Genomic DNA, 27,983 nt, shown 5'->3' on the forward strand with positions numbered 1-27,983 from the left:
TGCCACAGGACAGATTGTCATACATAGCTTTTGAGGCATCTAGATAGCTGGCTAAGGCAGGAGACAGAGGATCATGGTATGCACAGGTCACACATTGGTTCTCACAGCATGGCCTAGACATGGATCATCTACCACCATTCCAGTATGACAAGGATGCACCACATATCCGTCTCTCATAGTGAGAGGAACAGAGTATTGAGACAAGACCTATGGCAGCTCTATACACGAGAGACATGGATATCGCCTACACAGCCTCTTCCACCGAAGATGCTATACTACAGAGATCACTTCCTGAGTATAACTGATGATGGATTTATACATGGAGGGCTTTTTACCACACGGCTTCCGAGTAGCTATTGGTCAGCTTAGAGTCTCATCACATCGATTGGAGATCGAGACTGGCAGAGCAGCATGGATCCCCCGAGAGGAGAGAGTATGCAGATTGTGCAGAGAGGAGGTGGAGAGTGAGAAGCATTATGTATGCAGATGCAGAGCATATACAGCCATCAGAGAGAGATATCCCATTTTATTCAAAGAGCCACATTCCCTACGCCAGATCTTTGAGGCAGCAAACCAGCGCATACTGGGGAGATTCATTCTAGACATACAGCGTCACAGAGAGACATCATTACAGGCTCAAACAACTCTAGAGGGGGGACGACAAACACAGATTACTACATTTTTTCAGAGATCCATCCCACTCCCAACCCCTACACAACAGGGAATTACTCTCCAAAGAGCAGAGACACTCAGAGCCCGCAGGAGACAAAGGACACCTGGCTTTCGGACACCACGCCTATACCAAAGAGAGATGACAGAGATCAAAGCTCACTTTCATAAAGAGGGTGCGGAGTGACTGGCTCGCTTCAGAGCAGACCCAGGCATGTTCTTCAGGGAGCTGTGGACACCTCCTTCATTGATGTATACCATTTTATACCCCCAGTATGGTACAGGATGGAGCTAGCTAGGTTGCATATCATGATTGTATACTCCATGCATATAGCTTTGCATTCTCCTAGTGATAGAGCTCCATCACCTCCCCCACTCACTGTACTTATTGCACACCCAGATTCAACTTTCTTAGTTCAGTACTTTTTCATTTGGTTGGGATGACAGAGGATACCCCACACAGGTACACTGATTTGTCTCATAGGCCGAGTTCGGTCTTTTGGAAGACGTTAATAAAATCTCTCTCTCTCTCTCTCTCTCTCTCTCTCTCTCTCTCTCTCTCTCTCTCTCTCTCTCTCTCTCTCTCTCTCTCTCTCTCTCTCTCTCTCTCTCTCTCTCTCTCTCTCTCTCTCTCTCTCTCTCTCTCTCTCTCTCTCTCTCTCTCTCTCTCTCTCTCTCTCTCTCTCTCTCTCTCTCTCTCAGGAGGTATTGCAGTGCTTTTCAGACAAGGGTTACATGAGCATGTTGGAGTCGTAGCACGAGACTCGAAGGCGAGATACATGTGGATTAGCTTACGCCTCTCGGAGACCAGATGGATTTATATCGCCCTTTGCTACTTTCCTCCAAAGGGGTCGCGGTTTGCCACCACCGAGGAGCCGGGTGGAGGAGAGGCTAGTGAGTCTCCATACTCTGTCTTATCTGAGGAGATCTTACACTATTCGACACTGGGAGAAGTCTTCTTGATGGGGGACTTCAATGCACGGACTCAGAGCAGACAGTGCAAGATCTATGACTTTGAGGATCCCTTGAGACTAGAGCCGCTAGCTACAGAGGATACAGGAACCACTCGGATCTCCGCTGACGGAGGAGCTGACAGCACTGGATATGGGCAACATTTGCTGGAGCTTGGGGCCCAACACCATCGCGTTATTTATAACGGGATGACTCAGTGGCCAGATTCAAGTGGGTTGACTTGCTTTCCAGTGGGGGGCGGCAGCAGTACAGTGGACTATGTGATGGGATCCCGGGAGGTAGCAGATATGGTGTCTCACTTTACCGTACCACCATGCCCGATTGGGGTGGATCATACATATCTATCCCTCACTTTCAGGAGCTTACTGGAGACCCACCCACCCATCATACAGCCACCACGCACTATTTTCCACTTCACTCAGGACCTAGCCGATGTGTATGACTATCATGTTCATGATCAGCTATTTGCCTTAGACCCATCGGCACCCATGGTTATGCTCACCTCCCAACTCTCACATGTACTGCACTCCGCAGCCGCGAGGAGTTTCCCATACCACATACAGACAGGACAGCCACCTACATCTAGGAGCATGCCCCAGAACCGATGGTATGATGATGAGTGCAGAAACCTTTACCGCAGTCTCCGAGTGCAGAGGGCTCGCGGGGAGATCACCCAGAGACAGGCAGGCAGGAGGATGCATACTCTCACCCGCCGTAAGCGGCGAGCTTATGAGGAGGCTCAGTACTGGGACACATATCACATGCTCATGAGCAGAGATGTTGCTGCTGCTTGGAGGAGACTCACAGAGCCCCGTCCTCCCACACCTATTACCGATCCTCAGACCTGGCAGACATATGCAGAGAGACTCTATGATGTGCCTCCACAGCCCCCTATACCACAGCCCATAGAGCCATGCTCCACAGTCTCCACCTTCTTCACCCCACCTATGGTTAGGAGGGCCATATGCCGACTCCAACATGAACGGGCGACAGATCATACAAGATTACAGGGAGAGCATCTCATATATGCTATTGATACATTGGCACCATTTCTTGCTCATCTCTTCAACAGAGCTCTGTCAGAGGGGTTTCCGGCTGAGTGGACGATGCACACTATTGTGCCGATCCATAAGGCGGGAGATGTACTAGACCCCAGGAACTACAGGACCATCATGATTGGCCATATATTGGCCAAACTATACGGGGTAGTTTTGGATGCAGAGCTGAGCACTCATGCACAGGATGGGGGATTGAGGGCAGCAGGCCAGGCAGGCTTCCGACGAGCCTTCTCGACCATCGACCACATTTTTACATTGAGGTGCCTGATTGATCGGGCCAAGGCACGGAGGCAACGGCTCTATTGTTGCTTTGTGGATTTCCGCAAGTCATTTGATATTGTGCCTAGAGAGCGCCTCTTTCGGCGACTACAGACACTAGGCATACCCTCAGACATGATGCGGGGCATATACAGGCTATATGAGCAGGTCTTTGGGAGAGTCCGATGCCCAGGAGGCTTATCCGACACAGTTGCTAGCACCATTGGTGTGAAGCAGGGGTGCCCACTCTCCCCACGCTCTTTGGGCTCTATATTGATGAGGTGATCGATTACATCACACAGCGAGGAGGCTCTGGGTTGAGCTATCAGGTATTACTGTCCATGTTATGCTTTATGCTGATGACATCGTCTTGGTATTCGACACGCTGTTGGGCTTCAAAGACACCTTGTGGCTCTTGATGACTTCTGCACACAGCAGGGTCTCACAGTGAACCTTGGGAAAACAAAGGTTATGATCTTCCACACCTCACCCGCAGTCAGGAGCCACACTACTCTCACATTAGTAGGAGGGCGGGTCGAGGTGGTGAGCTCTTATGTGGGGGTATGCAGCTCTTGCTGGCCTTGAGCGTCAGTGTCATCAGGCACATTTTCAGGAACCCCGCACGAAGGGGTGGCTCTTTGATACATTAGTGACACCAGCCTTGATGTATGCAGCAGCGGTTGGGGCACCAGGGCTTGCAACCTCCACATGGGTACAGCTGGAGAGACCACAGATCTTGATGCTCTCGAGGATGATACGCAGCAAACCATCCGTCCCGCACGACATTGTTCGAGCTGAGTTTGCTGCACCACCTATGGCGGTGGAGGCATTGTTCCAGACGATCTCCTTTATATACAGGATGCGGGGGATGCCCACGGAGAGATTATCCCGCCGAGCTTTTGAGGCATCCAGACAGTTGGCCGAGGCTGGACCCACGGGATCTTGGTATGCACAGATGCTACAGTGGTTCTCACATCATGGGATAGACATTGAGCGGTTGCCACCTTTTCAGTATGATCAGTCTGCTCCACGGGGTTACCTCTCTCTCAATGAGAGGAACAAAGTGATGAGACAGGACATATGGCAACGCTACATACAGGAGACATGGACAGCACCAGAGAGCCCACTACCACCGAAGATGCTGTATTACAGAGACCACTTTATGAGCATCTCAGGGGATGGGTTTATACAGCGACCGTGGTATATGGATGTATACATGCCACACAGCTCTCGCGTTGCTACTGGACAGCTACGAGTCTCATCACATCAGCTAGAGATAGAGGCTGGGAGAGCGGCACGGGTTCCCAGAGCCGAGCGGATATGCAGATTGTGCGGCGAGGAGGTGGAGACTGAGGATCACTTTGTATGTAGATGTAGAGCCCACCAGGGGGTCAGAGATAGTTATGCAGGATTGTTTGAGGAGCACTCTTCACTACATCAGTTGATGGAGGCCTCGGACCAGCGACAGCTTAGCAGACTACTACTAGAGCTTCATAGTTCTCGAGAGAGACTCCTCCAGACACCCGCTCCCACTAGGGGTGGGAGACAGTCCCAGCTCAGATTTCTTCTAGAGAGCTATGCCAATGCCAGCTGATGTACCACGTGGGGTGACCGCACAGAGAGCAGAGGAATTCAGAGCCAGGAGGAGACCTAGACAGACTGGACACAGAGCACCCCGACTCCGTCACCGAGAGATAGCAGCTATCCGGATGAGACACCAGATGGAGACACAGGAGAGGCTAGCTCGCTTTCATTCAGACTCAGGGTACATGTTCACGCCACTCGCAGCCTCACCATCGGCGATAGAGTTAGACATAGATCTGCATAGCATGCTTGTACTACCCCTTCAGCATATAGAGATGCATCTTGCCTTAGCACTCCATCCACATCGCCACCCCCCTTTATATTGTTTGTCTATGGGCTCCACCGATCCATGATGATTCACAGTTGTATCCAGACACGTGCACACTTTTTCTTTTCTTTCCTTTCCTTTTCTTCCGATGACCAGAAGAACACAGTTGTATTATTTTTTGTCTCATAGGCCGACTTTGGCCTTTCGTAGAAGTTAATATATCTTTCTTTCTTTCTTTCTTTCTCCGGGATGTCCCGATGGCCCTCCTCCAACGCCCTCACCTCCTTCCCTCGCTAAGGAGGCGCTAAGGAGGTACTGGCACTGTAGATCTCCGGCTTTGGCACACCTTATCCCTGTCTCCATTCCGCCACCCCCTTTTGAAGCTGACCATGCCTACCTCTCTTTCACCTCTTACCGCATACCACCCGTCCCTCCACCACCTCCCCCCATCTCACATTACACTCAGGTCCTCTTTGATCACGAGCTTGACCTTGTGTACTCCAACCACATTTCCCGCCAATTCCAGGATGTGGAACCTACTGTCCCCCTATCAACCCTCACAACACAACTCACCACCATACTCCACACATCCGCCACAACTTCTTTTATGTGCATGCGGCGGTCTACGGCCAAGCCACCTTGCGGTTCCATGCCCCAGAACTGTTGGTATGATGACGAATGTCGGGCCACACGCTCCTGTCTTAAGCATTAGGTACGGATTGGGCAAATCACGAAGAGCCAAGTGCAACGGATTTCTCAATGCCTCACCCGACGCAAGAAACGGAAGTTCTATGCTCGGAAAGAGGATGAGTTATACTGACTTTTCTTAGGGCCGAACTGCAAAGAGGCATGGAAGAAACTCCGAGAACATCGCCCTCCCACACCTATCCCCTGCCCAGACACATGGCACTCCTATGCACGCTCCCTCTATCATATCCCCCATCAGCCACCACTATCCCCACCACCAAACCCCCACCCCACCACCTCCACCTTCTTCACAAAGGGCATGGTCTTCATTCGTAGACTACGCAATGGGCGAGCCCGAGATCATGAGGGACTCACTGCTGAGTACATCTCGCATGCCCATGATACCCTAGCGCCCCTACCAGCCTACATGTTCAATACAGCCCTTTGTGAAGGATTTCCACCCTCTTGGTCCACCAACACCATCACCCCCATCCTCAAAGCCGAACATCCACTTGATTCTAATAACTACAGGACGATCATGATTGGCCACACATTGGCCAAGCTCTATGGGTCAGTGCTAGAGGCGGAGCTCAGTTCATTTGCAGAGAGCCAGTGATTCAGAGCCTCAGGACAGGCTGGCTTTCGGAGGTGCTACTCTACCCTTGACAACATCTTCACCCTCCGTGCCACATCGAGGAGGGTAGAGCACGACACCAGAGGGTTTACTGCTGCTTTGTGGATTTCCGCAAAGCTTTTGATACTGTACCCCGAGCCCGCCTCTTACACCGTCTACAGGAGATCGGAGTCCCATCTGACACGGTTTGGAGCATCATCGCCCTCTATAAGTCCGTCACCGGACGAGTGAGAGCCCCAGGAGGTACATCACAGGAGCTTTCCCACACCATTGGGGTGAAACAGGTCTGCCCTCTATCACCCACTCTTTTCGGCCTCTACATTGACGAGATCTCGAGCTTCATTGATGGATTAGGCAGGGCTGGTCCCACACTAGTAGGCATATTGATCCCCATACTACTTTATGCAGATGACATCATCCTCCTCTCAAACTCGGCTGAAGGGATAAAGAGACAGTTGGATGCCTTACATGACTTTTGCACTCAGCGGGACCTCTCTGTTAACCTTGGTAAAACCAAGGTAATGGTCTTCAATACCTCCCGCCCCGTCACATCCAGATTTAGCTTCACATATAGAGGGGATCCTGTGGAGATTCTCTCATCCTATGTCTACCTTGGTGTCACTTTCAGTGGCCCACACTTTACCATGCCCCCGCAGCACATGCTAGAGTGACGCAGGGATATGCAGCCTTGAGCTTACTTGAGCGGCAGTGCTTTGAGGCACATTTCCAGGAGCCCAGGACGAAGGGCTGGCTTTTTGACACCCTCGTGACACTAGCCTTGATGTATGGAGCAGCTTTCTGGGGGCCAGATTTATCCGATGAGGATTGGCAGCGAATTGAGAGGCCCCAGGTCATGACGTTCTCCCATATGATCCGCAGCAAACCATCAGTCCCACACCAAATTATCCAGGCAGAGTTTGCTATAGCCCCGATGGTAGTGGAGGCACTCTTCCAGATAGTCACGTACCTTCATCGCATCAGTCACATGGATCCCCACAGGTACCCGAGGCTTGCCCTGGAGTCCTCTAGACAGCTAGCACTTGAGGGGCACTCTGGAGTATGGTATGCACTGGTTTCCACTTGGTTCTCAGTATACGGGCTCTGCATGGACCGCCTACCCCCCCTTAAGTACAGTTTGGACTCCCCTCTTTTCGGCTGTCTCACGAGGATACCAACCGGGTTATCCGGTCAGATCTTCTTAGCCTCTACACACATTGCACATGGATCACACCCCCGGAGCTCCCCACGAAGATGCACTTTTACAGAGACCACTTCCTCACACTCACTGAGGATGGATTCATCCAACAGCTGGGCTACTTGAGTGTTCACATGTCCCATGCCATGCGGATTGCGATTGGCCAGATACGGGTTTCTTCCCACCGCCTCAGAGTGGAGACAAGTAGAGCTGAGCGCATCTTCAAAGCCGGGAAGCTCGTACGGACACCCAGAGAGGAGAGGATCTGCCGACTATAACACACAAAGGTTGAGACGGAGGAGCATTACATATTCCGCTGCCCAGTATACTATGAGATCCGCGGGAGGTTTCACTGTCTATTTCGTGAGGGATTCGGTCCACTCTCCAGGATCATTGACTTCCAGGACCAGCGTTGCATGGGCCTCTTCCTGCTTGAGCTCCGCAGACGCAGGGACACCTTCTTGAGACACAGGCCCCAACCACCCCGCCCCCCTCCCTCGGCAGCCAACCATCACTAGTTTCTTTCGGACCCAGGAGGTGGAGGAAACCGATAGTGGATCTTGTCGACCCTCCACGAGCTACTCTAGACCTAGTACCTACCACCTCCCCCGAGAAGAGGAGACTCAGACCGAGCCTCTGCACTCCAGCGTGCCATATGCCCTCGACCCCCCCATCGGCCACGATCACCTACACAGCAGGGAATTACTCTCCAAAGAGCAGAGACACTCAGAGCCCGCAGGAGACAGAGGACACCTGGCTTTCGGACACCACGCCTATACCAGAGAGAGATGACAGAGATCAGAGCTCAGTTTCACAAAGAGGGTGCGGAGCGACTGGCTCGCTTCAGAGCAGACCCAGGCATGTTCTTCAGGGAGCTGTGGACACCCCCTTCATTGATGTATACCATTTTATAGCCCCAATATGGTACAGGATGGAGCTAGCTAGGTTGCATATCATGATTGTATACTCCATGCATATAGCTTTGCATTCTCCTAGTAGTAGACCTCCATCCCCTCCCCCACTCATTGTACTTATTGCACATCCAGATTCAGCTTTTTAGTTCAGTACTTTTTCATTTTGTTGGGATGACAGAGGATACCCCGCACAGGTACACTGATTTGTCTCATAGGCCGAGTTCGGTCTTTTGGAAGACGTTAATAAAAGCAGATGAAGGAATGGAAGGCGGAGATGGAGGGATGGTGGAAGGAGAAAGCCAACTTTCTCCAAATGGTATTCAATGAGGGTAAGCGGTGGAAAGAGGAGGAGGAGGACCTCATAGCAGAAGTCAAAGATCTTCACGGGGAAGTCAACACGCTCAAAGGCGTAATTTCAGCTCTTCAGAGGGAGCTTGCAGAGGCTAAGGCAAATGGTGGACTTGAAGAAGGTGAAATTCAGCCATCCATGATAGAAGAGCTCAAGGTTATCAAGGAACAAGTACGGGCAATTAAGGAAGAAGAGAAGCAACACGAAGCAAAGACTTCCTCATGGGTGGAAGTCATCACCAAGACTCAAAGAAAGATGGATGAAGCGGAGAAGTGGATAGAGGTCGCCAAGAAGTGTACAGGTAAGGAGATAACAACCCCTACACCTACAATCATTAACATGACTTTGGAAGAGAAAACAACGAAGACGTACACATGCTTTGCATGTCAGGATTACCGGCCTTAAAGACAGGGATAAAGTTGAAGAGGAGGTGAAAGAGCTTATGGTGTTGATGGGGATTGACAATCCGGCACACGCAAAAGCCTGGAGAGTGGGCAAAAAAAGCGGAGGCAACGGGGAAACATCAAAGGAAAGAGCTCTCATACTTCGCTTCCCCTCTATTGAGGCGAAGAAGGAGTTCTTGAAGAGGCGACCCACTTTAAAGAATACAGGCATTTTTCTTGGTGACGATCTTACTCTTTCACAGCTTGCACATATGAAGGAAGTCATGCCAGAGATTAGGGCGGCAAGAGAAAAGGGAAAGATAGCATTTTATAGAGAAGGGAGGGTGGTCATCGTGGAGCGACGCTCTACATGACGGTGCGAGACCTATGGCACCAAATTAAAGCTGGCAGCCTGGAACTGCAATGGATCCCTCAGACTTGATGTAGGTGCCTTTGAGGACAGCTTTAGAGATAGAGATATAGTCTTCTACTCGGAGACTCACCAGGCCCCTGGTCAAATGATGCCACAGGTGACAGGATACAGATGGGAGACAGCTTGCAGAGTAGGGACGAGATCGGTACACAGTAGTAGAGGATCAGGGGGGTGGCAGTTCTTTTCAGGGAGGAGCTGCAACCGCTTCTACACATCGTTCGGAGAGATGATCAGGCCAGATATATGTGGGTGAGACTGAGGGCCGACACAGGCAGATTCCTGTGTATTGCCATATGCTATTTTGCTCCTAGTACATCGACATATGCAGCACCTAGAGGGCAGTCTCCTTTCTCTGTGCTAGATGATGATATATGGGAGTTCTCTAGGGATGGAGACATCATCCTGTTAGGGGACTTTAATGCCCGGACGGGCAACCGCCAGACGGCCTTTTATGATACCTCAAAGGAGATGCTGAGAGAGCTGGACACTCTGGATATGGGATTAGACAGATGCTCACAGGATGTGGAGTGCACAGAGTATGGGAGATATTTGGTAGATATGGGGACTGCACATGGGTTGGCCATACTTAATGGCTTGCAGAGGTTTCCGTCAGCAGTTGGATTTACTTGCTTTCCACATAGACATGGTGCTAGCACAGTGGATTATGTTATGGCTATGCCGAGCTTTGTTTCATGCATTGAGGACTTCACAGTTGGATCTCGGCCCATTGGGGTAGTAGTGGATCATGCATTGTTGACATTGACCATCTCTTTTCACTTTACCACAGCTCAGAGGACACAAGGGGCAGATCACACTCGATATACTTTTACTTCAGAGACTGATGATGTCTACACAGATGGGATTTATAGACGTCTGTACACAGAGGAGCCAGGGAGACCTTTGGAGGAGCTGACCCATATACTGACAGAGACTTTACAGGATGCAGCGAGAGAGGCATATCCACATACTCAGCCTGGACAGAGACAATGTTCTGGGTGTATGTCCCTGAACAGCTGGTATGATGAGGAGTGCAGAGAGACGAGAGCCCGACTGCAGCAGGAGGTTGCTTTGGGAGTCACTACTCACCGACAGTCATGTATTGCCTTCCGATGCCTTGTGCGAAGGAAGAAGCGGGCCTTCCTTGCTCAGCTAGAGCAGGAATTATACCAGCTGTTCTTGAGCCAGGATTCGAGGGAGGCTTGGCATTTGTTTCATGAGTCCTCCCCTGCTTTGGCCATCACTTCTATAGAGGTATGGGGTAGTTATTCAGCATCTCTATATACAGTTCCTGGACAGACACCTTTTCCGGACCCGCCAGTACCATGCCCACAGACATGTACTTTCTTTACCGCAGAGATGGTAAGGAAGGCCATTGATAGGATGAAGACTGGGAGAGCATATGATCATGATGGATTGGCCGCTGAGCACTTTATTCATGCGAGGGACATGCTGGCAGAGCTTCTAGCAGTGATGTTCAATCGTGCTATGTGTGAAGGCTTACCCGAGACTTGGAGTATGTCCACCATCGTGCCTATCTTCAAGTCAGGGGACCCCATGGAGCCAGGGAATTATCGCACTATTATGATTGGTCACACACTAGCACGATTGTATGCATCCATTCTTGAGCAGCAGTTTAGTAGATGGGCAGAGAGAGAGGGCATTCGAGCAGAGGGACAGGCAGGGTTCAGGAGAGGTTTCTCTACTCTTGACCACATCTTGACTCTGCGGGCCATTATTGAGGAGGGCAGGTCGCATGGGCGACGGATTTATTGTAGCTTTGTGGACTTCCGCAAAGCATTTGATACAGTGCCCAGAGCCAGATTGATGAGGCGATTACAGGAGATGGGGGTACCCACAAAGCTCATATGGGGGATTATGGCTTTATATAGATCAGTTGTTGCAGGACAGGTACGCACCCCAGAGGGGGTCTCTACTTTGGTTCACTCCACTATAGGAGTGAAGCAAGGTTGCCCGTTATCTCCTTCATTGTTTGGTATGTATGTGCATGAGGCTTCTGACTACATTGAGAGATTGGGGGACATAGGAGCCCAGCTAGCAGGTACATGGATCCCACTATTGTTATATGCTGATGATATTGTGTTGATCTCTGACTCCCCTGAGGGTATGCAGCGTCATCTGGATGCTTTACATGAGTTTGCACATGATAGTGGATTGTCTGTCAACCTTGGCAAAACCAAGGTTATGGTGTTTAACACCACGCCACAGTGGGTTAGGCGATCAGCTCCCACATTTACATATGGGCAGGAGATTGTGGAGTATACAGATGCATATACATATCTTGGGGTAGTATTCAGTGGGCCAGTGTTTTCGATGAGGAGAGCAGCAGAGACTAGATTGACTAGAGCACATGCAACACTGGGTGGTTTGGAGAGGATGTGTTCGCAGGTTCAGTTTCAGGAACCTCAAATGAAACTTTGGCTTTTTGACACTCTAGTGACATCAGCTATGCTTTATGGAGTGCAGATATGGGGACCTTGAGTGGGCCATCACAGCGCAGGCGGGTGGAGAGGTATGGAGAGGCCTTTGGTATCTATGATTGCTAGGATTATTAGAGCCAAGGCCGTGATACCTCATGAGATTATTCGAGCAAAGCTGGCGGCTGCCCCTCTGGTGATTGAGGCTCTTGCGAGATCAGTCTCCTACATACATGGCTTGTGGGATCTCCCCCGAGACAGATATGCACGCCTCGCCCTTGAGTCCTCCCGACAGTTAGCTTTACAGGGAGACACGGCTTGTTGGTATGGACAGATGACATCTTGGTTCCAGGCACATGGTTTTAACATGGACAGATTGCCTCCCTTACAGTATTCTCTAGAGGCACCCTCTCTCACTCTCACACGGACAGAGATTACCAGACTCATTCGTCAGGATTTAGTTCAGCTGGACATTAGAAGGACATGGATACAGCCGACTGAGGAGCTGGGCACGAAGATGGCTTTCTACAGAGAGCATTTTCTTCAGCTCACAGCAGATGGTTTTGTGATCAGGCCCAGTTACATGGATGTACACTTGTCTCATGCAGTACGATGTGCTATTGGTCAGATTCGCACATCCTCACACCAGCTTGAGATTGAGATTGGCCGATATAGAGGTATACCAGCTGAGGCCAGGATATGCCGAGTATGCCATGGGGAGCCAGAGACAGAGCTGCATTATATATGCCATTGTACTGCATACTATGAGATACATGGTCGTTTCCACTGTTTATTCAGAGAGGGTGTTGGACCACTTTCCAAAGTCATGGGGTACCAGGACCAGAGGTGTTTGGGATTGTTCTTGCTTGAGCTGCGGAGATATAGAGATAGCCTGCTTAGGCGCACAGAGAGCCAGACTCAGAGGCACATTACAGACTTCTTTAGTCCAGCCATCACTGCGCCAGATGGACCACAGCAGCAGCAGGACATGGATACCGCCCACACCAGCGGTACACTGATTGATCGTGCGATTGAGCTTGGGTGGTCCAGACGCCCACAACTATGGAGGAGGGCATCCCAGCATAGACGGAGGTTGCAGCGGCGGATTCGGATTATTCTTGCGAGACATGCGGGACACCCAGTCAGGGTGCTGACCACAGAGGATATTGAGGAGATCCGCCAGCGTCCGATGCGGCACATATTATGTGTCATGTAGGTTGTAATGCCTGTGACCGACGGCAGACCGGATGGCCATGTCCGGGGTTCAGTGGGAGAGGACGCCCATGCGGAGTCATGGGCGGCCAGGCTAGTGTGGACGGCAGGCCACACACTATATAGCCTGGGGGGTGAGGGGCAATCCTCACCCCCCAGGTCAATAAACATGAACGTCTTAAGGTTGGAGGACTACTCCATCCGCTCGATATTCCTCAAGGGGAATGGGAAAGCATTTCCATGGATTTCATTACCGATTTACCCAAGACGAGTCGAGGGAATGACTCGGTGTGGGTGGTAGTGGACAGGTTAACTAAAATGGCAAAGTTTATCGCCACGAAGAAAACTGTAAAAACGCCAGAGTTAGCAAAACTCTTTATTGAACATCTCTACAAGCTATATGGCTTGCCCGCAGATATAGTGTCGGATAGAGATAGAAAGTTCAACAGTCATTTTTGGAGGGAAATCTTCAAAAAGTTGGATACTACTCTGAGTATGAGTACGGCAGATCATCCGGAGTCTGATGGTCAAACTGAAAGAGTTAACCAAATTCTAGAGGATATGTTGCATTCTTATGTTAGTAAGAAGCAATCTAATTGGGAAGAGTACTTGCCCTTATTGGAGTTTGCCTATAACAGCTCCAAACACTCAGCGACTGGATTTACACCATTCATGTTAATGTATGGATTCCAGCCGAGATCTCCGATGGCTGTAGGCCTAGAAAAGGAGAAGATTCAATCTGTCAAGGATTTCCTTGAAGATATGAATGATATGCTCAGAGCCGCACGTGAGAGCATTCGTAGCGCTCAGGATCGCGCTAAAACTTATGCGGATAAAGGACGAAGAAAGGTGACCTTTGCAGAAGGTGACTTTGTATTCCTCAAGGTTCCTGCGCAGTCAGAAACCATGAAAACGGGAAAGTGTAATAAACTTTCTCCGAGATATTGTGGTCCTTTTAAAATCCTTAAGAAGATTGGGGACGTAGCATATAAACTTGAGTTACCAGAGAGTTCTCAAGTCCATCCTGTCTTCCATGTCAGTAAACTGAAGAAATCAGTTCACGGGTTAGAGAACGCAGTTTCTCCAGAGATTTTGGTGGACTTGATAGAGCCACCAAAGATACCACATGAACCTGAAAAGATTCTACAGTATCGTGATAGACAAACCCGACATAAAGTGTACCAGGCGGTACTTGTTAAATGGACAGATAGGGATGAGGAGGTAGCAACCTGGGAAATTTCCAAAAGGTTTCCCCAGTTTGTTTTCGCGGACGAAAACTCTTCTTAAGGGGGGGGGGTAATGTCATGTAGGCTGTAATGCCTGTGAGTGACGGCAGACCGGATGGCCATATCCGGGGTTCAGTGGGAGAGGACGCCCGTGGGGAGTCATGGGCGGCCAGGCTAGTGTGGACGGCAGGCCACACACTATATAGCCTGGGGGATGAGGGGCAATCCTCATTCTTCCTCTATGGCTGGGTGGTGAGCCAGAGGCCGTCCCCTTTCGTGGTAACGCCCGTAGTGGCGTTACGGATATCTAACATTATGAGATGGAGGCACCTCCATAGTGTACCCCCCCGTCCCACAGTTTCATTTTCTAGGTGCCAGTAGTATCATCTTTATTTTTCTTTTTCATTTTCTGGTTTTTTATCCAGACATTGTATCAGATCCACCATGATGTAAACTTTTTGGTCTCATAGGTCATTATGGCCTTTTGAAGACGTTAATATAACATTTCATTTCTCTCTCTCTCCTTCTCTCTCTCTCTCTCTCTCTCTCTCTCTCGATGGTAGAGAGAGCTATCCGCCGATTACAGCATGGGAGATCGGCTGACCACACAGGTATACAGAGTGAGCATCTTATTTGTGCAGCTGACACACTGGGACCCCTTTGTTGCTCACCTCTTTAATAGGGCACTAGTGGAGGACCTACCAGCAGAGTGAACTATGCACACCATCGTGCCTCTCCACAAAGCCGGAGACATGCTAGACCCCAACAACTACAAGACTATCATGATTGGTCATACATTGGCCAAACTTTATGGTGTAGTGCTCGAGGCAGAGTTGAGCTCATATGCAGAGAAGGAGGGACTGCGAGCACCAGGGCAAGCTGGATTCCGACGAGCTTTCTCCACTATTGACCATATATTCACGCTGAGATGTCTGATTGACCAGGCTAGGGCGCGGGAGAAGAGATTATACTGCTGCTTTGTGGATTTCCGCAAAGCATTTGACACGATGCCACGAGAGAGACTCTTCCAGCGCCTACAATCACTGGGGATCCCATCAGAGATGGTTTGGGGCATCTATGCTTTATATGAGCAGGTCCTCGGGCGCATACGATGCCCTGGGAGGCTATCTGATGTTATTGCTAGCACCATAGGTGTGAAGCAAGGATGCCCACTCTCTCCTACACTATTTGGGCTATACATCGATGAGGTGGCTGACTTCATTGGTCACGGTGGTGGGGACGGGGTAGACATCTCAGGTACCACAGTCCACATTATGCTATATGCAGATGATATTATTATGGTCTCTCAGTCGCGGATGGGACTACACCATCTCCATGCACTCGATGACTTCTGCACATAGAGGGGGCTTACAGTGAACCTTGGGAAAACCAAGGCCATGATTTTCCATTTACGACTCCGCCAAGAAGATTTACTATGGCACAGGCAGCCAGGGATAGACTCACACGAGGGTATGCAGCTCTGGCTATGCTAGAGAGACAGTGTCACTAGGCACACTTCCAGGAGCCCCGCACGAAGGGGTGGTTGTTTGACACACTAGTCACCCCTGCTTTGATGTATGCCGCAGCAGTATGGGCACCTGGGCTCGCCACCTCCACATGGTCTCAGATAGAGAGGCCTCAGATTCTCATGCTCTCACGGATGATCCACAACAAACCCTCCGTCCCACATGACATTGTCCGGACGGAGTTTGCTGCACCTCCTATGCTAGTAGAGGCCCTCTTCCAAACGAACTGCTTCATACAGAGGATCAGAGATATGCCATGAGATCGACTCTCACATAGAGCTTTTGAGGCGTCCAAGCAGCTCGCAGAGAGTGGAGATAGGAGATCATGGTATTCACAGATGATACAGTGGCTCACTCAGCATGGTCTCGACATAGATCACCTACCACCTTTCCAGTATGATATACATGCACCACACATCCAGCTCTCTCACAGTGAGAGGAACATAGTCCTTCGGCAGGATGTATGGCAGTGATATACTCAAGAGACTTGGATTACACCCAGCCAGCCTGTACCGCCGAAGATGCTATACTACAGAGATCAGTTTATGCGTATCTCAACGATTCATATAGAGACCTGGATACATGGATGTGTACATGCCTCATAGTGCCCGAGTGGCGATTGGCCAGCTCAAAGTGTCATCACACCAGCTTGAGATTGAGGCAAGTAGGGCAGCATGGATCCCCAGAGCAGAGAGGATATGCAGACTATGCCAGGAGGAGGTTGAGAGTGAGGAACATTATGTATGCAGATGCAGAGCATATAGTGTCATTAGAGAGAAATACACCACCATCTTCAGTGGACATCCCTCACTCCGCCAGATCATGGAGTCTGCAGACCAGCGCAGATTTGGCCAGTTCTTGCTAGAGACATAGCGCCATAGAGAGACATGGATATGGACTCATACCACAGGGAGAGGTGGGCGACAGCTCCAGCTCACTGATTTCTTCCAGAGATCTATCCCAGTGCCTACCCTGACACAGGAGGGGGTTACACTTCAGCGCGCTGCGGACCTCCAAGCCAGACAAAGACCGAGAGCACCAGGCTACCAGAGTCCCAGACTACATCAAGGGGAGATCACAGAGATACGGGCTCGACATCAGCACGATATCCAAGAGCGGCTAGCTCACTTACACTCACACACAGAGATCATGCTCCAAGGTATTTTTGCCTCGCCATCGCCTATGTATCACATATTACACCCCCATTATGGTACTGGTTCGAGCTAGACAGATCTGCATTGCATTCTTGTATACCCTACACATATAGGTTGCATACTGAGCCTCTAGCAGTAGTGCTCCATCCATCACACCCCCCCACTAGCTCAGTACTTTCATAGTTTATTTCATGTTCATTTTGTCCTTTTTTTTCTCGACATCCAGAAGACATTGACAGTTGTACATTGATTTGTCTCATAGGTTGAGTTCGGCCTCTAGTAGACGTTAATATAGATTTCTTTCTTTCTTTCTTCTCTCTCTCTGCCTCTCTCTCTCTCTCTCTACTTACTACTTAGTACTTACTACTTAGAATTTAGTACCTGTAGACTCTCTCTCTCTCATGAATCATGAATGATCATTGGTGACACACAGACTCTATTGTCAGCCTATTTTCAGCCCTCTATTAATTTTGTATTTTTTCCAATCATTCCCTCTATTTTCAGAAATTCAGCCCCTTGAACAATCCCTTTTTAATGTATTATTTCCAATCTTCATTCCCGAATTCCTCTATTTTCAGAAATTCAGCCACTAATGTGGCTTCTAATGTTGATTTTTTTAAATTGCAGCTTCTCCAAGATGCCAAAGGCACCAAATCCTTACTTGGCTGCACACACCATCATACTTAATAGCACATCATCAGCACGTTCAGGCACTCATCATTGGAAGTGCCGTTATTGTAACTTGCAGCAGTCTAGCTCGATCACGCGGGTCATTCACCACATGTCAAAGTTGGGGGGCAAGGGAATTGGTGGGTGCCCAAGTATTGCACAGGAGATGGCTGATGCTATTATAAGGGAGTATCCCAAGAAGTTTCCACATGGCAGAGAGATTCGTAGCACTATCGTTGATGACGATGTGTTGTTGAATCCTTTGCCAACAGCTGCAGCACCTAGCAAAAAGAGGGCTAGGATTTCTGAGGATGAGGAAGTGCCTGCTTCTTCTGCACCTATTGGGCAGCCTTCTACGCAACGCAACATTAATTCCTCCTTGCACTCCATGTCATGTATCAAGGAGAGACAACATAGGGCTAAGATTTAGATAGAGCGCACTCTCATTGAGTGTAATATCTCGTTCAATGTGCTACGCACAAACCAATGGAAAAGGATGATTGCCGTTGTTGCAACTGTAGGCAATGTGGATGGGTGGACAAGTTTAGAGTACAATAAGATGAGAACCACCATGTTGGAGGAAGAGAAGGAGAGGATTGAGACTTCTCTCTAACCTATCAAAGAAGGTTGGAAGAAGTTTGGTTGCACCATCATTTCAAATCGTTGGAGTGACACGAGGCGGCGCCACATAATAAATATCTTGGTCTCTTCATGTCTTGACACCTACTTTTTGCGTGCAGTTGATGGAGGCAAGGCAGGGGAGCGGATCACAGCTGATTATTGATAAATTATTCAGCTTTGGAGTCTTTAAGGACCCAGGCTTTAAGATTTGTTATAACTAAGACTCAAATCTTCGTGGATTTAAGGATTGTTCCTCTAAAGCCTGTGAGAGGAACTGGAGTTCTTACTCTCTTATTCACACGAAGATCCGAAACCGCTTGAGCACAGCTCAACTAGAGAGGTTGGTGTTTTGCAGAGCCAACCTTTGACTAATTTGGAATCTTCGAAAGATGGATAGACCAAAACAGGTATGTGATTTACGACATACTAATGCACTTCAAAGTTCATAGTAAGCTTAAAGTGATTAGTCACTAATAACTACTAGTGAATACATGCTCCATAGGTTGATGTTGAGGAGTTCAAGTGCCGCAGCCAGCAACATGCCGAGGAGAGCGACATAGTACATGATAAGCAGGATAAGATATATAGACAGCTTCACAGAGAGCTCGAGACTATTGATAGACGAGTCACTCGAGCTCTCACTACCAGCTCCCTTACTTCTTCAGCTCAGCAGAGTCGTCCTTCCACCTCTAGAGGCACCAGGGTGTAAACTCGTGGTGCACATGCCAGAGGGAGAGCAACCAGAGCGATCAGTAGAGGTGGTCCAGAGCACCAAATGCAGACTCTTCCAGAGGAGATACCTGGTGATGTGGGGGAGCGGAAGCCACTATATGATTCTCATGGGAATCTCCTCACAAATGGAGACTACTCATCATCCTCATCTTCAGGCTTGGATGATGATGAGTGAGGGCCGGCCATATGGCTATTGGCGTTTGTACTTTGTAGTATGTAGTATGTAGTATGTACTAGGATTTCAGCTTCAACAGGACAATCCTTCATGTTGTATGCACTGCAGCTCATTTGACAGCTCATTGACATTTATATAGCATACATGTTTGCACTTTAATTGTTTTTTGTGCATCTTCGTGTACCAATGTTGCTAAATTATGATGATTTATAGTATGTGTTTTTTTTTATATACACATTTTTTTATAAAAAGTGAACGTAAAAAGTACTCATCCCGATGTGTACTTTGCGTACTCATACGCATACCGTACCGTACCACACCGTACCTAAAGTACTCAACCACTATGCAAAGGTCTGTGTACTGAGTTTCTGTCAGCTCCGGAGATACAAGGCAGACTCGGCCATAATGAAGCCTAGCACTAAGGATTATAACAAATAGAAAGAATTATTACAACAAAAAGGTAATTGATAGGGCATATGCACCACTAAAGATAGAAAGAATTACCACAATATCAATTGGGCTCCTTGCTATGCTAATCAATATGGCCCTTAGCCTATACAGACAGCCATGGGACATTTGGAGACACCATGAAAAGCAATCAACTGTTCTTTCGTATAGTGATCTGCTTCGGCCCAAAAGTAATGAAAATACTAGCCTCTCATGGCCTGTTTGAGCAAATATGGGCTGTACAATTACTTGGGGCAGGGAGCTGATTTACTGGCTCACCCCCTTGCATTCTATAACCCATGGAATGTGGGTATCCAGATTCCCAAGGAATCTCCCGTTCGTGTGGTTGCAACTACCAATTTCCATGGGAATTCAAGGCGAACAGCACGAACATCCATGAAATAGAATCACAAGGCTCTTGGATGATTTATGAATTTAAAAAAAGGAGTTTAGGCACATGGAGGAAACTGCTGGAAGCAGATTTGGGTACTCAAGTTTGCAAGTTTAGAGGTGCCTGTTGGTTTTTGCTTGGCTACATATGTACACACACCTGGTCAACTATTGCTCCACGTTTTCTTGAACATTTGCAGAGTACTTAGCCAAAAAGGCATGCACACACCGTATTCTTGCAAAAAAGCAATGCACAGTTCTTTCTTTTTACGATTCGTAGTTACTGATTTTTTAACGCCCCATAGGTGCCTGCCCGTAGGCGCTTAATTATCCACCGAGGAAGCACCAAGGGGGTTTTGGAACCCAGGCTTGGTCCTAGGTTCACCACTTGAGCTATCACCTCATTGGCAGAAATGCACACTATTTGTGCATTTGTTGCACAAAAAAGGCAAATTTTCCCCGCAAAACAGGGCACCCATGGCTTCCCTATTTCAACCACTTTTTTCTCAGCTTAAAACAACCTCCCATGCTCCATCTATCATAGTCACAAGGGAACGGGAACGTTTTGGGGAACGGATGACTGTTTGGAACGGGAACGAAAAGCTTGAATAAAAGGGAACGGAGTCGGGAACGCCACATCATTGCATAAATGTGTTTATAAATTTACTTTATATATCTGTAAATGCTTTGGAAAGAGGCATAGTAAAGAAAGAACCTCAAACCATCTCAGTAGTGGCCATGATAATACATAGATGTGTTCTACATGATACATAGTTCACTTATATTTCTTACATGGTCTGCGGTGCCATTTTGGAACGGGAACAGGAACGGCTATCTCTATGGAACGCGTTCCCCCGTTCCAAGAGCTTGGAACGACGTTCCCTTGTGACTATGCCATCTATGACCCAATGCCCGTCCAGCCCCTGAAATGCCACCTATGCATGAATGGCCACTTGTACAGTTGTTCGAATGGCCACCTGTATGGATGTCCATATAATCGCATGGAAACCATACATTAGTTGTGCAACCTGTACAGAAAGAGGTCATGCTGCCATGTACAGCACATGTTTTGTCTGGGAGCACCGGATTTTGCAAAAAAAAAAACCATTTTTCTGAAAAAAACAACCATCTGCTTTCCTCTCCTAGTCACGATCTCCTCCCTTTCCCCTGAATCTACACATATGCAGATCCAGCTCCTGTTGAGGCTCCTGGACATGATCCTCCAACGTCAATAGAAAGCACATCATAGTAAAAGCACTACCCTTGGCAGCAACCGTGCATCGAAAGCACTCAGCGAAACAGCCTGACTGTGATACCACTGTAAGGATAACACATATCTGGAAGCCGCTAAGGGCAAAGATAACCCACATTGCATTTAACGTTGATGACCATGATAGAATCTGACTAGTGACTCATCTGGCTAAGATAACCCGCATTGCAGTTACCCTTGATGACCATGATAGAATCTGGCTGGTGACTCACCACACAGCGGGTCCTATCATCCTGGCAAAGCCCTGACCTTAATCTTGGTTTAGCTCATCCCCTTGACCCTAGGTCATCAGCCCCTGGTTAATACTGGCCTCAACCCCCTAAGCCCGGCTAAGCCCTGACCTTAATCCTAGGTTAGCGCATCTCCTTTACCCTAGGTCATCAACCCTTGCTTAATACTGGCCTCAACCTAGTTCAGGATGTAAGAATGTAGGACCTGAATTCAAACCAATTCTCAACTGGTCTGTGTAGCTAGCTTGGTGCAAGGTATGGATGGCATACAAGAACTCGTAAGGTGTGTAAGTATCACTAGGGTTCATTGACTTGACAAGGAGATAGAGATTTCTCATTGATAAATAGTCAAACATGCAACAACACACCTACCCATTTCAAGGAATGTAGGCAAAGGATCATTGTTATGTCTCAAGCTAGAGGTTGGTTAAGAGGATTACCTCACGCGCGTAAGTTACTCAGGGATTGGATTGAGGCAACTTAAGGAAATTCCAATCTAGTGGTGTCAGGTAAACCGCCCAAAAAGGTGCTCACCCTGCTCAACTCAGTCTGCCTCTCCCATCGCTAGCACAGTCACCGGGGGGTATATGACGGGCAAGCGGGGGTGAGGGTGTGGGGGGGAGTTAGTGAAGGCAGTCGGGCATGACTCCACGGGATGGACGTATGACGGCACGAAGCCAGGTTCGGGGCCGCGGGGGGGGGGGGGGGGGGGGGGGGTGGTGGGGGTTGTGGGGGGGGGGATCGCTTCAACACTTCATTGGGCCCCAGCACTTGTGACTCACAAATGTTCACATCAAAAAGATCTTTCATCATCTCTCTTCCTTGATGCACAAAAGCCTTAAGACTTTGTGGCTGCTCCTCTTCAACTTCAACGATCTTCCAACAAAACTAATTTTGTATAATTATTCACCTCTCTAGCTTTTAACCCAAAAAGCACTACAGCTTTCTCTACCAAAAAAAAAAAAGCTTGATTATAATAGTTTTGTATTATCCTTAGGGACAACCAATGAACCCTATACAGAATTCTCTTCTTCACAAACAAACTCAACTCCACTGATTGTCCGAAAGCTACAGATCGCCCGTGCCCTTGTCTATCCCATGAGATCAAGACGCAAGTGTCAAGCAATAAAATATGACAAAAATCTCCAAAAGAACAGTATCATATGCAGACCTACAGTCAAACCTTGGCAATTTAGCCTTGTTGTTTCTTAGGCGTGATACATCTTCAAATATCTTGAAGGTTCTAGTCACAGGCATATCTTTGAGACACCAATTATCAAACATTGCATGCGTTATGCATCAAAATCCTCATAAAGGCCTACTTCAAGAAATTGTTTACATTCGCTTAGTTCACTAAACAGATAAACAATACACAAGCTCAAATAAAATCACTTACTTGTCATTTTATCTGACTTTTTAGAATCGTCCTTGGATCCTGCATTATTCTTTTTCCTCAACAAAGCATCTGCGTGCGCTGTTTTGACACGCTCGATCTCCCTTAAGAGCTTGTCTTCCCATAAAGTATTATAGATCTTCCCATGACCAAAAACCACAGGCTTATTGTGTAACTCCTCTGTAGAAACACTATCCTTATCATCAAAATCATCTGTTTGGAGAACTTGACCACACTTTTTGCTAGAGACAGCATGCAATGTGGTAAGACCTCTACCTGCAAAAAAAACATTCCACATGAGCCAAATTATCCACAAGGATAAGTTGAGTATTTTCTTTCTTTACAAAACACAAATTAAAACCGTTGCATGCCTAATGCATTTGTCACCATTTCAAACCCTTTTTTCCCAAGAAAAGATCCATTACTTAGAAAAGAAGAAATCCATTCATAAGCAAATCACAACCCTTCCAAAAGGTAGAACGTGCCAAAAAGAGCCACACAAGGGACCTACAGTGCCAAACTCTTACCATTTTCACCCCTAGAAAGAAAGGGCCCCAGATTCTAAGTGCAGAGGAAAGCTGTGCAATGCTCCTACATAATCTAATCGTCCTATGGGCATTCCCATTGGCCCCGGAGTGTGTGAGTGATAACTTTCAAAATAAAGCAGATAGTCTCCACAGAGGGGGTGACTCTGCCCTCTATAGTCTCACTCTAGCACACTCATCATATATGCCAAGCAGCTATGTTGCTGAGAACTGGGGCAGTTGGATCTCAGCAGCAACTGCTGGCAGTTATCCAGGAGTGTGAAAGTCTCATCACATGGCCCATGAACCTATTTAATAAGTATATGGTATAAATCAAGGTTAGATCATTAGGGGAAACTTTAACCTCTCCAAGAGAAGCATTGACCCAACCTCCATGGGACAGACCATGGTGCCCCAAGTAACAAAGCCCCTCTGTCCATGGTGAAAAGGCAAAGAAACCACTGCCAAGCCTACTATGCCTTTGGGCAGTCCCAGAGACAATGTTGTTGGAACCCTTGGAGGGCCACAGGATGCGAGGGGGTCAGCTATTTGCAAGCCAGTTTCCCACTGCAAAGAACCATGAGACTCCCGTGGGCAACCACCCAAAAAAAATGATCATCCCCAATGTTATGTTGAGTCAAAGGGACTTTTGGGGGTTAAGTGGACCTATGAGCTCACCAAGGGTTGAATCACAAAGACACCTTTGGAGTCATGTGCACTTACGTGAAAGTTTATCTCTAGAACAGTTGTTTAAAGCACAGGACCTCCTAAAACGAGCTGGAGCAACCACCCCCCCCCCCCCCCCCTACGCACCTGCCCTCCCTCGCCATCCCCCTCCCCCAAGTTATGTATACCTTGGTGTCACTTTCAGTGGCCCACGCTTTACCATGCTTCCTGCAGCACATGCCAGTGTGACGCGGGGATATGCAGCCTTGAGCTTACTTGAGTGGCAGTGCTTCCAAGCACATTTCCAGGAGCCCAGGACGAAGGGCTGGCTTTTTGACACCCTCGTCACACCAGCCTTGATGTATGGAGCAGCTTTATGGGGGCCAGATTTATCCGATGAGGATTGGCAGCGAGTTGAGAGGCCCCAAGTCATGATGTTCTCCCGTATGATCCGCAGCAAACCATCAGTCCCACACCAGATTATCCAGGCAGAGTTTTGCTGTAGCCCCGATGGTAGTGGAGGCACTCTTCCAGACAGTCACGTACCTTCATCGCATCAGTCACATGGATCCCCACAGGTACCCGAGGCTTGCCCTGGAGTCCTCCAGACAACTAGCACTTGAGGGGCACTCTAGAGTATGGTATGCACTAGTTTCCACTTGGTTCTCAGTATACGGGCTCTGCATGGACCTCCTACCCCCCCTTCAGTACAGTTTGGACTCCCCTTTTTTCCAGCTGTCTCGCGAGGATACCAACCGAGTTATCCGATCAGATCTTCTTAGCCTCTACACATTGCACATGGATCACACCCCTGGAGCTCCCCACGAAGATGCACTTTTACAGAGACCACTTCCGCACAGTGGTATCAGAGCATACCTTGTGAACGAGCAAGTCGGTAGGTGGAGAAGATGAGGTCGAAGAAAGGTATGTGTTAAAAAAACTTGCTGTTTTTTCTGTGCATACTGCTGTTTTGAGAATAGCATGTGTTTTTTCTTCATCAAAGAAACCCACGTTGATGGGAGATGGTAGGTTTAGAAGGGTCGCTTGCTTTGCAAGGAAGAGGAGTCTTGTTTGTGCAGTCGCATGAACTGCAGGGGGAGAAATAGAAAAAGCACGTTTGCTTTTCATGAACAATAGAGAGAGGAGCGAGAGACGTGCTGATCGCCTATTCACTGGCAGGTTGTGCGCTGGCGGGTGATCCTTGTTGACGTGTCGTAGGCGACACTGCAGGAGGCGGCCAAGCCTGCCAAGCCAGGCGGCTTGCGCAGCCAGCCCAGGCAGCGCAGGAGCGCCTACGCCAGGCATGCGGCTAGGCCTGCGTAGCCAGCCAGGCAGCGCCCAGGCCATGCAGCGTAGCCAACCAGGCAGCGCCCAGGCCAGTCCTGCATAGCCAGCCCAGGCCACGTGGCCCTGTGGCCAGGCGTACTCGAGGGTGGCGCAGCCTACCTATGCGCACTCAGGCGCCGGCAGGAAGGGCAGCGCAGGTTGACGTCAGCGCCAGCAGCACACGCCAAAATGGACCAAAATAACTATCAGTCTTGCAAAGCCCTCTCAATGACTGAAATAAGTCAATAGAAATCTCGGTGAACGACAAAGTATTCATCTCTCGAATTTGACGACGCGCATCTGCAATACTATTCAGGGACCCTTTCCGATAACGGATCTCAAAATCAAAATCTTGCATTAACTCTGCCCAACGAGCTTTCCTGCCTCTCAAATCATCCGCATCATACACATACTTGATTAACTGATGATCAGTCAATACCACAAACTTGGAGCCATATAAATAATGTCTCCAAACCTTGAGAGCATGAATCACAGCATAAAGCTCCTTCTCAAGGGTTGGCCAACGAGATTGAGTGTCGTCTAGCTTTTTACTTTCAAAAGCAACCGGTCTACCATCTTGAAATAAAGCAGCCCCAATAGCATAGTCACTGGCATCAGTTTCAAGAACATAAGGCCGACTAGGATCGGGTAATGCTAAGATAGGTGCTTCCTTGACTTTATCTTTCAAAAGTCTGAAGGTCATATCCAAATCGTTATTCCAAGTGATAGGCTGATTTGACTTACGTCCACCACCTTTCAATAAGTCGGTCATTGTCGGTAGTGTGAGCTGAGAGTACTCTCGTACAGATTTCCGAAGAAAAACAACAAAACCGAGAAAAGAACGAAGTTGTTTCACTGTTCGTGGTATAGGCCAGTCCAAAACCTTCTGAACTCGGTCATAGTCAATGCTCAATCCATCTCTAGTGATCTTGTGTCCCAAGTAAATGATGCCAGTCATAAAGAACTCACATGTACTTAACTTAGCATATAGTCGATTCTATCTTAAAATAGATAAGACAATCGTGAGGTGTCTGACATGATCCTCAAGAGTACGACTATAAATCAAAATATCATCCAGGAACACCACCACAAATTTTCCCAAATGTTCACGAAAAAGATCGTTCATCATTTGCTGGAAAGTGGCTGGAGCATTGGTTAACCCAAAAGGTAATACGAGAAACTCGTAATGGCCATACCTAGTCCGAAAGGCGGTTCTTTCGACATGCCTATCATGAATACGTATCTGGTGATAGCCAGTACGTAAATCTATCTTCGTGAAATATTTCGCTCCTGCTAACCGGTCAATCAGGTCATCTGATCTAGGGAGAGGATAACGGTTCTTAATGGTCAGCTTGTTCAATCTCTTGTAATCTATACACATTCTCCAGGTATTGTCCTTCTTTCTCCTAAGCAACAAAGGTGCACCCCAAGGTGATTTACTCGGACGGATCTGGCCCATCCTCAAATAATCTTCGAGTTGTTTAGCCAACTCATCTTCCTCGGCTTGGCTCATCCTATAAGGTGGAATACTCACAGGATGAGCACCAGGGATCAAGTCAATACGATGATCTACTACCCGTTCAGGTGGTAAACCCGATGGCAGTTCCTTAGGAAATACATCTTGAAACGAATCAAGTATCTTCTGTAATTCTTTGCTTTCAAACACACTTAATTCATTTACATCCATGGAAGGGATGAGAAAAGAAGAAAGTGGAATCAATACACAATGGAAAGCGGTATACAAAGAAGAATCCATTATATTTCCAAAATCAATTGTATTTACAAGAGGTCCCTGAGAGGGATGAATACAATCACCTAAAATACTATACTGGATGTCCCTATGCTGAAAAGAAAAAATATGACTAGACCAATCTATCTGGACTTGAAGAGTCTTAAACCACTTAATCCCTAATAACAAGTCTACATTTTCCAGATGCATTACATAGCATTCCAGAGTGTCTTTGTAGTCCTGAATCTGGATTGGAAGCATCTCGACCTTGCGATCCCAAACTTGCCTTCCCGCAGGTAGACGTACCTCATAGGTATGGTCGCTAAGTGTTGTATCAAGACTCAAATTCTGCACAAGTTTGTAGTTAACAAAGTTATGCGAACTGCCAGGGTCTAAAAGAATGTGAATCTTATGGCCATTCACTTCTCCATAAACTCGGAGAAGATCATGCAAGCCAAATACTTTAGAATTGAACAGACAATCAAAACAAGTACTAGAGCGAGAAAGTACAGTAATTGACGTACCTGTCAAAGACAACTGGTTAGCTGCCTTTGGCTTGGGTCCTGCGTTTGTCTTGGTACCCTTTTGCTTTGGGCACTCGTTACGCATGTGTCCTTTTTCTTGGCAAATAAAACGTCGTCCTTCCTTCTAAGCCCTAAGGAGTCGTTTCTTCTTCGCTGGTGTCGAACTTGAATTCTTCGAAGGTTGGTCCGAAGACTTTCCTTCTGTCGTGTTAGCCATAGGTGCGGAGAACTTTCTTTTATGCTTGTTCCCCTGCTCGGTAAACGGGTTTCGACTTGGAAGAGACCATCGTATCATCATAGATACGAGCTGAATGAATGGCCTCGTCCAAA

The 27,983-nt window shown here is 48.1% G+C and overlaps 1 protein-coding gene across 4 annotated transcripts in view; it reads right to left on the reverse strand.

Annotated features, from left to right (window-relative positions):
* Window positions 1-27,983, reverse strand: part of LOC147634754 (uncharacterized) — a 112,736-nt gene that overhangs the window by 53,511 nt on the left and 31,242 nt on the right. For all 4 annotated transcript variants that reach the window (XR_015266790.1, XM_086803925.1, XM_086803926.1 and 1 more), the window contains one exon: window positions 22,888-23,160. Coding sequence is in view for 3 of the 4 variants with exons in the window: in XM_086803925.1 (XP_086660051.1) it covers window positions 22,888-23,160 (273 nt within the window). In the remaining variant the exon portion in view is untranslated. The remainder of the gene's footprint in view (window positions 1-22,887; window positions 23,161-27,983) is intronic.

This window comes from Cibotium barometz, chromosome 10 (genome assembly GCF_041138505.1).
Source record: "Cibotium barometz isolate CiBa-2024 chromosome 10, ASM4113850v1, whole genome shotgun sequence".
Classification (NCBI taxonomy): Eukaryota; Viridiplantae; Streptophyta; class Polypodiopsida; order Cyatheales; family Cibotiaceae; genus Cibotium; species Cibotium barometz.